Consider the following 14,826-nt stretch of genomic DNA (forward strand, 5'->3'; position numbering starts at 1 on the left):
CGCCGGGACGGCATTAACTGTAAAGGTGACAGATTTCAAATGCAGTCGGCGCCATCCGAAAGTTATGTTTATATACATTTTCTGATTCATCACAGAACCGCCCTGTATTCAGGAACGGTCTCAGTAAATTTCGTCAGTGCCACCGTGCGCGCGCCTAAGTGCCGGCTACGGCCTTATCTCGAGATAGTTCTCGTCCTTCTAATCCCCTTCGTTTGTGACAAGGGGCGGACATCTTTTCGCACGACCTTTCCCGCGTGTCCTGTGCGACTATACTAATGCAGCGGTCAATGTGAATCCTGCATCCCCTCGTTCACAGATCGACGACAGATCAACGGCGAATTGGCTGCCGCATAAGATTGCATTCCACACGACCGACACACGAATACACCAATGGATAAATTAAGTAGTAACTGACAGATTAGTGATGAAATTCATTTATTGCAAAACAGCAGCTAAAAAATAACACTATTGTAACAATATATATAAATAGTATATGCATACTCTGTTATCTTTGGCAAGGAAAAACAACGGTTTGACACTTTACCGGTTTAATTGAACGCTACGCCTTACTACAATCATTTTGGCGCCTCAAAGTCAATCATGATTTTGACGCTTTCGTCCCAACCATTTTAGCGACCCGATGTCGGTTCCATCACTTTCACAGCCTGTTCTATCTTGACACAACACTTGAAGGAGTACTCCCTCGTGAACTTCCTCTTGCTGGGGTACTCGATCGTGAAATACGTTTCGCTGAAGGGGGTCTGTTCTTATGACAGTCGCACTCCCTGTAACGGAAGATTTTCAAACAATGGCGTCCATTTGCCGTAAACTCAGTTACCACAAAGTGTCCCTCAGGCCCGAGTGCGCATGTCTGGATTGCACCGACGTCATCGATTGGTGAATACATTTGCTGCAATAGTACACCTCTTTCGGTGTAAACATTGACCAAATGGTTTAGTCCGTCTGCCACGACAATTTGATCGAGAGGGGTGACACAAATACCAGTATTTCCAACCCCAAGCCCCTCCTGGGTCGAAACGGGTTTAAACTTGTACAGTAAGTCACCTTTGTGGTTGAAAAACTTGATCAAGTTTTCATTCGAATCGGAGACTATGATTTCTCCCTTACTGTTCACGGCAATATTCATCGCCATTTTTCTATCAGGGTCGTCCTCATTTTGGGGTGTCACTCGGAACCGATTTACTAACTTCCCTCCGCGACGATATAGTTCTACTTCCCCGGAGTACGTGGACACTGCGATGTTATAAAAAGAATCGCAGGCGACGCAGAACGGCTGACATTCTAGTTCGACGAAATATTTGTGTTTACCCGAAGACGTCACGACTTGTAAACGCCTGTTCCCCTTTTCCGCTACGACGACATCATCATTTGGCATGATGCCAACTCCACTCGGGTCCACCAACTGTCCTTTTCCACGCCCTCTACCGCCGAAGTGGCTTTTGAGGACACCGCATGTGTTAAATATCTGAACACGGTGATTCTGCGTATCAGCGATGTAGATGTCTCCGTTAGAGTTAATGGCTAGTCCCCGAGGGTAGCTAAAGTTCCCGGCAGCTCGTCCTCTAGAGCCAACGGTGTAGAGCAGTTTGTCTGGTCTGGAAAATAAAGGTGTTTGAATACATAACTGGGGCGTAGACGGGGATACACCAATCGGATTTGCGGTTACGGCAGTGATGCGAGAAACTGCATGTTGCCGTTAATGAATCGCAAAGCTGGATATTATCTCTGCAGATATTGATTCCGCTATCCTATGACGAGGGCAGCCCGGTTCTACTGGCGGAAACTAGAAATAGAACTGAAGAAACCCCCGATGACTTCTATGATGATATTCATGATGATGTAAATGACAATGATAATGATGATGACGATAACGATGATAATGATCACATATGAATCAGCAAACACTTATACATGATATCATACCCTGATTTTTCGGCCGGAGGGTCCCTATCCTTGTGATGAAGATCCGCTAATGACTCGTACGTCTTGTTGAGGCCCTTCGCCAGAATGTGAGCCTCCCATAGACCAGGGTCGGTGTGCTCCTTCATCACCTCTTCGCGGCAGTCATGACCTGGAGAAGAAAACGAAATGAGCTACTGGAAGTCTTCAATTCAAATCACCACTTCTTGGTACCGGTTCTGCCAGTCATCTGCGACTGCCCAATGACGTCAATGATGCCAAGTTCGAACTCGGTTTCAGAGCTGCCAAACCTCCATGGGGCAATGACGTTTCCAAAAGGTTCTTTTCGCTTTCTTGAGAACGTCAGTTCCCACTTTTGCCTACAGACACCGCAATCATCCTGATTTTTGTACTTCCGGCCAACCTTCGGCCTATCAGAAACCCTCGTCATAATCACGACCATACCTGTTCGGGGATTGGCGCTTGCGTAATGTGGCGATGGAAGAAATGGCATGTCGTTGACACGATGACTGACTTACTTAAAGGGTTTCTTGGTCTGAATAGTAAAGGTGCATTCTCCCTGTAGATGTCTCTGTACGACGGAATGGGGTGGCGGGGTAACGTGTGGTTGTACCCCAGACCATACATCCGGTACCGCGAAAGGTAGTCCACCATGGCTGCACTTTAGGGGTGCCCTGTAAAATAAAGAATGCATTCCAGTCATCTCACATCTTTCGGCAGATATTTTAACACAGTCGATTGAAATGTAGCATTTGTTTTGCATGTAAGATACGTAGTGCCTTCTTTTCGCGTCTGTTGTGAATACAATAAAGGTTGAGATGGCCAATGTGCCAGTGAGAAACATTGAACGTAGCTGTCCTTGTGCATTTTCCAATCGCCTCCTTGTGGTTTTCCCCATGCAAGGAGGTAGAAGAAGCAAACTCGTTTTTGCAAAACTAGAAACAGTCAATTCGTTTATGAACATCTGTAGAACATGCTTTGTAATACTGGAGTATTAAGCATACACGTAGGAACGTATACAGGGACACTACAACCTAACTGTACAGTTGGGCCTGTCATTTGTCACGCACTGTTTAACCAAAAACAGATAAATCACCAAAAAGTAGCAAAACATATCACACTTACGAGGAGAAACTCAGACCGTGTTCCGTGACTGAATCACCCAAGGGAAAAGCCCGGTGTATAGCACCTAAGGGCCTCTACGTTATTCCACACAGTCCTCTAACTAAAATATTGTTCGGCCATTTTCCACTACCCCACGTTTGTTTATATGCATGTCGCTAAGGACGAGTACTTACTGGTTTACTAATGCCTTTTATATAATTCTATTGGATCAACACTTATAATTATATGCATTAGGCCACTAGCTGTGCATTCAAAATTAAAGCCTCATAACGCTCAATGAACGTACACGTGTTCGGGCCTAACATTAATATTTTCTGAGTGGACCATGAGTTATCATACATACATATAATTGCGTATACTGGTCAACCAAGAACGTTAGTTCCGGTATGACATTTATGACAGAATTTGGAGGTGATTAGTACATAAAAGTAGTCCACTGTTTGGGAAACTTTCGTGTTCTAGGGTGCACGACTTGCAAAATGGAAACAATCATGACTGTTGGCCTCTTTGAATTTCTTCAAATCAAAATCTCATTGGCAATTTGAAAATTAGGGTCCAGATCGTCTTTAACTATGCGTTCTCACCGCATGTAGGAATCGCGGTATGGATATCATATCAATCACAATGCATGAATACCTTTTCATGAATGCCTCTTTTGTCCAGATCTATCAACGTTGACTTAGTTGGTAGGTTTTGTGTCCGCACATATCTGTCTCGTCATGCTCTGACGCATCACGAACAAACAGTACTTCTAGTAGAAGCATTCATATCCATTTTTATCCGATATTGAACTGCTTTAACCCAATATACAATGTAGTCTTAAACCGAAGGCGAAATATTGGGCCGTGACTCTCTAAAAACGTTTAGTTCACACGCCCTCTAACAGAAAGATTGTCATTAGGCCCTATACTGATGTATGAAAGAACATTAAAAAGGCAATCCATGTAATCCCATGCCGTAGATTTTTCGTTGCATGGCCAAGACATGGTGAATATGGAATGACATGCGCTGCAGTATCGCCTCGAAGCGGCCAAAGCCCAAAGTAGTAGTACTTTCCCTCTGTCGCCAAAGAAGGAGTCGTCACTAAAACTATCCAAGACAAAATATTGCGTTTGAAAATGGCTCTATTGGTCAGAATGCACAGATCTTACCTCAGAACTGACTTCTTTCCGAGTAACCTTGTCGTCTTCGCAGGATTGGTATATATTAGGGGAAATGCCAGTATTTCTCTCTCTCTCTCTTCACATTTTGATACTAATATGTGAAGCGATACGTCGTCGAAAGCACTTATTACACTACTCGAGTTGTGTTCTCAAGGAATCAATATAGTTCGCTTTGCGACTATTACGACAACAATGGTGATTTAAGTGTTGCTACCTGGATCGAGAATAAACATATCAACTTTCGATACAAACTGATCGAGTTATTCAGCAGCCACTACATAGCTTTTATTGAACGCCATTCCAATATCAGATCGCCACTTGTGTCCTCACCACACTTCTAATAACGTTTCTTTCGGAGGCGCTTTGTTGACAAAAATGCATGTCTCAAAATAGTCTCACTAATCTAGCATAAGGAATAAAGAAAAGGACGAGGCCCTACAACTTGTGGCTTTAAGATAATATCGGAGTGCGCAATATCGCGACTCGGCACATCATATGAAACAAAGCGGATTTCACAGCAATGAAAAATTGAAAATGCTCTGTATTTCTTGATGATAAGTCTTTTTTGTCGATGATATGAAATAGTCAGGTTTTGCTTAGCCATATCTCACGTCATAGTTTCGGCTGTTTTTGGACATGACATTGGAACGACGCGAGTAAGGACCTTTACTGTTGTGGGTTCGGTTGTGGGTTCGTAATAAGCGGCAAGTATCGCTTAGCGAAATCCCAAAGGAAAAAAAACAACACAAAAAACGAATGCGTTTTAAATGTTTTACTCATGCAAGAAATTCTTAAAATATTTAGACACACGCATGCATTGTTAAAGTGACCCGCTATTTGAGCAATCACATTCAGCACTTTTGAATGTCAGTGTTTACCGTATGAGCTGAAAAATCCACGCATGCAAAGTTGAGCGGAGAAGGTGTATTTTTATAGAGAACTGGTTCGGCGCGCTTACTCTAGCTGCAGCAGTTAATGTAAGGGATGCTTCGGACTTCAAAGTGAAGGATTTCGGCTTTCATAACTCATAATCTAAGGTGAGATCTTCAACATTTATCTGTCTGAATTACAAACTCATAACTTCATCCGATGGCAGGCCATTATCTGTGCTGAATGGCACCCGGAACAGGCTTGTTGTCAGTTGGCGCACATTTGCTGTAGTGATCTATGGGATTTGTTCGGAGAACCCATAGATCACAGCTTTGCGCCGAGCTCGGTCATAAATCCTCGCAGCTAATGCGCCTATATTTACCGTTATCGATTCTAAAACTCTTGTAGGCCTTCAATTTTTAGATTCGGTCTTTTTTATGGCTGTTTTCTTTAGGGAAGGAAAAGTACTCTTTTTGGGGGGGGGGGGGGGTCATTTTGGGACTCTGGTGTTATAGCTCATCTTTAAAACCGATCATATATACCTCGGATTTCGTCAAATTTCACTGTGCAATATCTCGGTTGGGTGCATCATCACGCACATGTCATCTTTGGGCGACCGCTTGTTGGCCAAACCCCTGCCTCGAAGACACCGGTTGATTAGGCCTCACCCGTCAGGGACTTTGAAGGGCCCCACAACAACTGATATAGAAGGCATTTATCTTCGTATTAAAATGCAGGGCCTGTGGGAGTAATATCAAAACGCAACCATATACTCGTCTTCTTTCTTTTCACTGTTAAGGTGAGATAAAATGCACTGGCCATAGCATCTTCAAAATGAATAATCCTGGCTCGAAGAGCAAAAGTTTGATGATGATGATGATGGAAAAGCTCGACGGGCTGAAAAGGTTGTGACCAACCAGAGTCTTTCAAATAAATAATTTATTTAAATGCCTCTAAGTTGCATACTTGACAAGGAGCGGGGATTGAGATGCATTACATTTCTCTTATAGTAAAAATGGAGTAGGCCTATTACAAAACTGTGTTGAAATATAGGCCTATGATTGACCATACACACACATGATAACACGTCGCTTACCCGTCAAACACCCAGACATATCACGACCAGTTTGACAGCTGGCCCACTTCTCATTGCTGTCATTTACCGGTAGGCATGTTAGGCATTCTTTAATTAAATGATTAACCCTATTTTACAGGTACACATGTACATGTAGGCGTAATCATTATTACATTTCGGCTAGAAATCGGAAAAAGCCCTTTTAGACGTGTTCTCACTGATGCATCCTGTATAAATAGCAAAAGCTAAAGGAGCTGTTTTGTGCCATAAGTTGATAATAATGATAATGACACTTTAGCTAGAAATCAGAAAAATATGTTTTTGGCCAAACCATGTTCTTACTGATACACCCTGTATAAATGGCAAAAAGCTAAAAGAGCTGTTTTGTGCCATCACGAGATGGGAAACATTCCAGTGGATACATGATTTCTAACGTCTGTGATAAGCATCCAGGTGAAACAAGCAGCATCTTTCAAGACAGGATCTCGTATCCGTGAATGATTGATGGCTTGAGCCGGCTAGTTTTTTGTGGCACAAGAGGACTCGGTCGGGCTGCATATGGCATGATTGATGACTTCAACTACTGAATATTATATTTTTTTTAATTCGACAACTTTACAAACGTGCTTTACTTTTGTGGGCCGAGGGCACTGGCCTGGCCGGGGTGTCTGGTTGAATGAGGGGGGGGGGGGGGTTAGTCTCAAATCTCAAATGTCGGCAACAATCTAGCAGTCATTACAATTTCGATGGTAGGGCTAATAACTTGAATAAGCCAGCCGAGCGTTATGAGGTATATACATGTACCTACACTGATTCCAACTGGTATCAAGTACTTTTCCCCGCAACAACATTCACACCGCATTTTCCGCGGGTGAGAGAATGGCCGTTGGCAGGCGGTACCAACATCTCAAAGTCTTGTCGGAAAGGTGAACATCTTGATAAGTCGATCAAACGTGTAAACAGACCTGATCGGAGCGATTCGCTTTCTGCCAATAATCTATTTGACGGGGGGAAGTGAACTTTCCACAAATAGGCCTGTACTTATACTTGGCGTTTTTCATCAGTGGCAGGCGACGTACATGCTCGATGCCATCATGTCACTGTATGTACACTGCCCATTCCAATCACACTTCAGATATATATAGGTTTAAATTCGATCTGTGGATTTTTCATACGTTTTGTTCGTATTTCGTCATCTCCGCCGAGCTTGCGATACAAGAAGCTTATAAAAATGCTGGACGACCGTCCGCAAATTGATTAATGGTTGTTGAAAGAGCCCGCACAGAACCGCTCATGGCGTCATCATTGCATTGTAATCTTTTCAATGCCGGGCGTTTATGTCAAAAGTGGTGTATCTGTGAGTGTTATCATTACATTATTATTAATATTCCACACAAGATCTGGACAACAATGGTCACTTTAGTATCACGGGCCTCTCAATGCTTTCATCTTGCCGCCGACTACCGTGATCACCTCGTGTTTGTTCATCAAGCGGAATTTGCCATGCGGAGCTTGAGTCTGCTAAGTATTGTCAGAATCTCTCAGCGTCTTTCGGTATGAAAAGTAACTCAAAGTTGTCATAGGTTATTGTGGCAATGTGAGCACAGTGCGCTAAAAATCCGAAAACTTAAAAAAACGTTCGGTTAAATCAAAATTCCTTGTGGTACGCCCAGTACTAAGCTGACAGTGCTAGAAAACACCTAAACTAACAAATTATATCTTTTTGTATAGCATTAGCAAAATTATTTCGCCTTTAGGCCCGGAATTCCTCAAATAATCGAACAATATTGTAGAGTAATGGCGCCATTGTTGTGTTGACATCACGTGACGTAATATCGTATGCGATCTCGTTGCTGATTCGATTCACGGGATTTTGATGGGCGAGGCGTTATTTTTTACATCGCTGATTACATTTTTTTAGGAATTCGACCACTTAGGCGTTTGTTGACAGTTAGGTAAATCTTGCGTCTGTCCCAGAGGGTGGCCAATGCTAAACAGTCTCATCGCATTCGACGTCATCATGTTTGTCATTGTGACCCACTCACAGGTGAGTAGCCTACGGCAAAAACTCAAGGTCAAATGGATACCAAAATGAAGGTAGGAAAATAAGGACAGGTTTTGTTATTTTTGGGTAACGAGAAAATGAAGTAACATTTAGCATCCCTTATGTCCGTTTGCTTTGTTTCAGGATAATGACGTTGCGATAATGTCCCACCCTGTAACGAAACAGCCCGCCAGAGGTCACTATGAGCTGAAGGAAATGTCAGGGTCAGCCAGTACACCACCTCCAGGGTATGACATCACGACACCCGGGTACTTTATTAACCCCCCAACAAAGGTAAGATCATTCGTTCGGTCGCTGATATGTCGAAAGGAATCTTCTTACGTTATACTTCAATTTTGAAGATGACAAAAATTCCCAGAAGACAAAAGTTCGTACACTTTAAGTAGGGACTATTGGCAGGAACTTTCGTGGGCCAGATCGGTGGTTAAGGTTAAGGGACTCGGTCATGTTTTTTTCTGCGGTAAATCTATTGCTGGTGTAACCGTAAACAGTTTTGATATACTGTGAGATTCGAGAGACCCCTGTTGGCGACGTCGTGTAACTTAATCTGATCAACCCGACTTGTCTTCTTTTGATGGCTGATTTCAAAGTTTTGACAATCATGATTTGAAAGAGGGTCTTTACCCTTTTACCCCTCAACCCATCCACTCCTTGTCCTTATTCAAAATAAAAGAGTACAAAAGCAGAACAATTTGGAGATTTCATCGATTTGAAGTTGAATGAAATCGATTTTGCGTAATTGATTCCCATTCCAGTCAAATCCAATAGTCCGTCAACCTACTTCCTGCTCAACGCCGACGAAACCACTGGATCTGCGGGCCTGGACCACGCCCCTCTGTAGCTGCGGGGATAACAAGAAAACATGTAAGTTGTTCGACCAAGAACGAGTGATAATATTTCCTGTTGTCGTCAATAGATATTTCCAGTGTCTTTGATGTTGTTCACAACATTCGGCACAAAAATGAAATCTCGCGAAAATAACGCCGCAAGATTGGTAAATCCGCTAAACCAGAAAAACATATTCAGCTAAAAGACGCCTAATATTGCTTTGAAGAATGCGCTAATAAGTGTTATGGCGAAAATTCATTTTATGTTGCAAATCAAGTTTTGATTATCTAGTTTAAACGGCTACTTATAGATAGAAATTGAGATTTGACGTCCCCCTCCATTACTGGCTGATGTCCTGGAAGACTGCCGGGCGGTGCAAGGACGAGCGGGCTCTCAATATGCTCGATAATGACATCTCACTCTTGCCTTTTATAGGTTTTCAAGTAATATTCTGTGCCCTGTGCGTTGAGTGTTGGCTTTCTCGGAAGATGGGAGAAGGCTACTGTATGCCGTGGTGTGTTCCCTTCAGTCTCTCTTCATTGCGGTTAAAACTCAGGACGAAATACAACATTGAGGTAGGTGTATTCAGGAAGGTAGTTTGTGGTGTTATTCCCATTTTGGTTGCAAAATGATCGAATTATCCGGTATAAGGTAGAAAATCACCATAATATTTGTAATAACTCGGTCGGAGTTACATAGAATTCACGTTGTCACTTGTCATGAGTTTAACTGACCTAGACTTGAAAACACGACGTGAGCAGGAAGAGTGACATCGTGAATCGTATGTAGCCCGCTCTTTGGAAATGACTTATTCGTTCTTCATATCATGCCTGAATAGTGAACGGTCGGCGTGACACGTTACATGTATAAACGAATCGTTTGGTTTTTCGTGAACATAAATCGAGAAGCACCTGCCAATAGTCGTGTTGATGTTTTGAAATCAAAATTTTGCAGGGCTCCATTCTGGAAGATTTCTGCGCCTCTCTGTGGTGCTGGCCGTGCGTGTTGTGCCAACTGAAGAGCGAAGTCCGCTATATCGAGAGACAGAACCGCAAGAGACAGCTTGACGCGAAGGGGCAATGGCTTTGATGGAACTAAACCTGGCCATGGTTGGTCAAAACAAATGTTATCACTAATACTGGCGTTAACTTGACTTTGCGTTATCTCCTTCAGTCAGTGTTAGCGACAAAACTGGAGCCGGGCCTTGAGCGAGGTTAATTTCGTAGTACTGGTTAGAAAGATTCCTTCCTGCGACGGAGTAAAACCATGACAGCATGACGATTGTGATTTGAGTGTAGTCGCCGATAAGATACGTTGCAATCACTCGCCATGTTGTCATGGCTCCATCGCAGCGACTACAATCGCTCGTTTTCGCTGCGCTCTAAAGATGTACAATGTTAACAGCAGCGGACTTGTAATGGCCCCCTTGTATACAAGAACGCTATTTTCTTATAACTTACCTTTTTACACTTCAGAGTACAACTGATTATGGCTTATTTTTCGGGTGGAGACAGGGTGGACTCAAATTGTGTTCGAGCATGAATTTATCATGCAAGGTTGTAAATAAATATGTGTTTCATACTCACAGGCGAATAAGCATGATTTTGTGATATCTTTCTCTCGGTTTGTTGCAAGGTCGATTTCATATTAAAGGGAAACAAGATGCAGGACCATTCCCCAGTGCTCGGGAAAGTATATGCGACCCGTCAGCTTTAAGGAAGGCAGTACGCTTTAAGGGGAGACCGTTGGCAGGAGCAGGGGGTTTCGCCTGCGATCTTCGGGTGAATAATAATGCTCAGTAAGGGCACTGGGTCATGTTTGATTCAGCGCTAAATATATTCCTCGTGCCGCGTGAACAGGTTGACGTTCTGTGAGAGGGGAGAGACCCCTATTGGCGACTTTGTGTAACTTTATATCGCCTTTAATGCATTATCAACGAAACGACATAACTCCGGCCTTCAGTATTACAGTTGAATTTATTTGATACACCAGTATGCTACATGTCTGATTATTATTGGCCCTACAAAGTATGAAGAAGAAGCGTCTCGATGCAATGGTGGACATAGTTTATGTACAAGAGGCAGTCCGAGATAAATTCAACAGACGATTTTACGCTCCAGAGCCTAAAACAACACGGATAAAACATATACGAACAATGGACTATAGTAGCCTACAGACATGACTTGTCGGTTGTTAATCCGGTAATCATCCATGCATACACATCTACATTTCAACTGTGTTGTTCATGATGCAAGAAAAATGTTCTTACAATTCATTTACAATGTACAATCACACACTTTTCTATAATAAACAAAATTTACAGCATTTGAAATGACACATACATACACCCAACAAAGCATTTACTTATACACCGTGCTTGCTGCTGTGTCTCTTACAGCCATGTAATGTAATTGCCAACCATTGAATTATTTTAGTACATGTAGACCGCACCAAAATGACATGAAGTAGCCTATAATTATAATCATGTTTGCGTAAATCGCCCCTGGCCTGATTTGCGACAATCATTATATCGTGTGTGAAATTGCCAATTTTCAATGAAAACTTTCGATTTTTCACATTCTCAAGAGTTCTCAGCTCATTTGCAGTTGGATCAGATCATTTGGCCACATCAGGAAGCATGATTATCATGATATATACATAGGATCAGGTCAAATCCTTTGGGTAACTTGGGTGAGCATCTTTTTTTTAGATGTGGGGGATCCATTCGGATTTTAATTTTTTTAAAGCCGCGATTAATCCGAATGATTTAGTGATTTTTCTTTACTTTCCCATTCAGGCAAATTTTACTCGAAATATAGGTTGTGATGACTTAGATTACCGATGTTCTTTCTTTTCCTTAACGACCCAAGCAGAAAAACACATCCAAATATCAAACCTATATTCGAGGAGCACGATGTGCCTCTGATAAGAATGTTTTTTTAAAATGCGAATGGAGGCGTCGCCGAATAGTTATATCGCTTGAGCTACATGCATATTTGTTTGTACGTGTATTTATATACACGTCTTAAGCGTATTTAAAGCTGCCCTTTGCAGGTAACGCTGTTTGATCATCGAGTGGGATAATTTCCGCTTCATCTCGTTTATAAAAACAGCAGCAAAGGTGTGTTTTGAAGTAGTGTTTGAAAGTTGGGTCGACGCCGAAGACGACCCAGGCCCTGAGGCAACAATCAACTAGACACATACAATCCGCGAAGACCTTAAACGCGGCCCACATGTTATTGTAGCCACTTCTACCGAGGAAGAACCACATTTGGTAAACGTGAATCGGCAACCAACAGATGACGTAGACCAGAACAAGGGCCAGAACGAGTTTGGTAGAGCCGTGTGATCTTTGACGCGACCCGCCACTTGCGTCTGTGCCCGTTCCCTGTGACTGTACGTGTTCCATGTCATGCTCTTCATTTTCGCTAACGGTCCTGGACTTTTTGTCAATCCCTGGCCGAGACCTGGCTTTCCTGGTGAAAAACATCACTGAAAAACTAACTGCTGTGATCAAAAGAGGAATAGCCAACAGTATGGCGAATTTTAATCCGGCATCCAATACTTGATACATGTGACGTAGATTTGAGGGGGGATGAATGAAACACACGTATGTGCCGTTGAAAGTGGGTTTCAGCTCTGCAAAAATCACATCTGGAATACCTAATATCAATGGTATCAACCATAGAAACACCAATATTGTTGCAGCTACCCAATTCCTCACGGTGTCCAAGCCACACGACGGATTGAAGTGCTTTACACAACGCTCCACGCTCAGAAATGTCAGAGTAAAAATGGCCACTGCTTGATATACGGTGTATAGAAAGTGATGAACTCTGCACATCCCCAAGCCAAAGATCCATATTCCCTCGAAAGAAACCGTAACAGCAAACAATGCAGCACTCAACGCCGCTAAAATATCTGCAACTGCAATGTTCAACAGGAAAGCATTGCGCATCGTTTTTAGTTGTTTGTGTTTCGCTACGAGGAAGATTAGGGTGCCATTTCCGAAGCAGCCGACGATACACACAAGACAGCTCACAACAAGGACGGCGGGGTTGACCGCGACTGCCATGTTTCCAGTACTTAAGGATAAAAGATAATCCCAAACGATTCAGTTTCTCACTGCTAATATTCAAAATATCTCAACACAAGTCGATTTTGGGGTGCAAATTCCGTCTAACTTGTGTGTATTTCTAGAAAGTCTATCTCAGTGTGACATATTTTTTCTCCGAGTTCCCTTGGGTACTGCGTTTCTGACCGAGGAAAGCACTGCCCCTATGATCACGTGCTACAGGTCCTAGTTAGGGTGATAATACTGCACTCAATTTGTTCAAACACTGTAAGAAAAGTTTTAAACCGAGAAATGTGTTGGGATCAGGATATGTTTACTGGAAAGAGATGGTTGACCAGTCAGCATCAGAATAATCCGTTTTTAAGCAGTGATTTCGATATAGACGTGTGTCGTACCACGATAATCCGCCGATCTTATAAGCAGTGTTCGTCAGAGAGTTTGTTCAAGGCTGCAATAATCCGTAAAACGTTTAAGCAGTGTTTTCAACTGAGAAATTCGTCAGGAACACAGAAATTCGTAGATGCATCAAAGACAATTCGTGTATGTTTCGAAGGTGTGCTTTCAACCCGTGTTTGAAAGCAAGGTTCTCAAAACTAAATTCATCCGTTCGATTCTGTTAGTCTTATACCGGTAAGCACTTGAACGAAAACTCATAAAAAAACCTGCAAATCTTTCTGATGACTCTAGTTTTGGAGATAGGCCTCAAGCATTGTTAAGCCTCTGACTGGTTGCATATTTGCCAAAAATCAGGCCAATGTAACCACTTGTGTCCAACATAATTACCCATTATCTTATATGCGACAATTACAATTGTATAATTGCTTCAATTCTGTCCTAATTTTGCTGTGATTTGACCACTAGACCCATTTTGGTGCGATAATTTCAAATACAGCTCTGGTTGTGAGTAAAATCCCCTGTCACACCCAACGCAACAATCTTGAGCATATTAAATACCAAAGGTTTTTGGCGCGTGAGACATTAGATTACTCACACCAGAGATTGACCACTCGACGGAAACAACACCGCCATCTGATTTCTAAGATTTTTTAATGATGATACACTTGTCGTAGCGATCATGTTCAAAAGAATCTTTCAAAAAGTTCAAGAAGTGTGCAAAAATCCTTTCAGTTTTTGGAAGGATGGGCAATATTTCTCGTGTACAAAAGTTAAAAGATAACATAAAGATATAGATATACAAATGAAATTCAAGGAGTATCATCACTTAGTACAAGCCCCCAAAACACCCACATCTAAGATGGTCTCCTCCTCTTCAACCTCAATATCAAATGATGTTGTTGCCTCTACTATGATTATATACCCCAGCATATTTACACATTATAATTTTCTGACATTATGATTAAAACTGCCAATGCTACACATTCAGATGATAATTCAATAAAATGTTTAAGCATGTACAGTTGAAGTGAACTTTTCCTGCTGTGCAAAATCACTTTAAATGAAATAGTCATATCGTCCAGTTCACGAGAAAGAAAATGCGTTCAAGAGCTGTGCAAACACTTATACATAAGCTAACATGTAAGTATGCACATGTAAGCTTACATGTAAGTATACACATGGAAGCTCACATGCATGCATACACATGTAAGCTTACATGTAAGTCTTACGTTCAAAAGTACATGTACATTTATATAAAGAAACCTGGGTGAGCTCTTCCTGATGGTAT

The 14,826-nt window shown here is 42.2% G+C and overlaps 3 protein-coding genes across 4 annotated transcripts; 1 reads left to right on the forward strand and 2 right to left on the reverse strand.

Moving 5' to 3' along the window:
• Positions 1–430: 430 nt before the first annotated feature.
• LOC135488198 (tripartite motif-containing protein 2-like) lies at positions 431–3,220 on the reverse strand. The gene is made up of 4 exons (XM_064772692.1): positions 3,067–3,220; positions 2,460–2,615; positions 1,945–2,092; positions 431–1,616 (listed from the first exon to the last, which is right to left on the reverse strand). Exons 2-4 carry the CDS (start codon positions 2,593–2,595, stop codon positions 671–673), a joined length of 1,230 nt encoding a protein of 409 aa, XP_064628762.1. The 5' UTR covers positions 2,596–2,615; positions 3,067–3,220; the 3' UTR covers positions 431–670.
• A 1,891-nt stretch (positions 3,221–5,111) lies between these two features.
• LOC135488108 (cornifelin-like) lies at positions 5,112–10,785 on the forward strand. Of its 2 annotated transcripts, none has more exons than XM_064772548.1 (5): positions 5,112–5,266; positions 8,363–8,512; positions 8,995–9,103; positions 9,503–9,642; positions 10,022–10,778. In XM_064772548.1, exons 2-5 carry the CDS (start codon positions 8,381–8,383, stop codon positions 10,154–10,156), a joined length of 516 nt encoding a protein of 171 aa, XP_064628618.1. In that variant the 5' UTR covers positions 5,112–5,266; positions 8,363–8,380; the 3' UTR covers positions 10,157–10,778. The 2 variants fall into 2 exon arrangements, with proteins under 2 accessions (XP_064628618.1, XP_064628617.1); XM_064772547.1 differs by lacking the exon at positions 5,112–5,266 and adding an exon at positions 7,861–8,221 and having other exon boundaries at positions 10,022–10,785.
• A 239-nt stretch (positions 10,786–11,024) lies between these two features.
• Positions 11,025–14,814, reverse strand: LOC135488105 (neuropeptide CCHamide-2 receptor-like). The gene has a single exon (XM_064772545.1). It carries the CDS (start codon positions 13,140–13,142, stop codon positions 12,093–12,095), a length of 1,050 nt encoding a protein of 349 aa, XP_064628615.1. The 5' UTR covers positions 13,143–14,814; the 3' UTR covers positions 11,025–12,092.
• Positions 14,815–14,826: the final 12 nt, after the last annotated feature.

The sequence above is a fragment of the Lineus longissimus genome, chromosome 5 (assembly GCF_910592395.1).
Source record: "Lineus longissimus chromosome 5, tnLinLong1.2, whole genome shotgun sequence".
NCBI lineage: Eukaryota > Metazoa > Nemertea > Pilidiophora > Heteronemertea > Lineidae > Lineus > Lineus longissimus.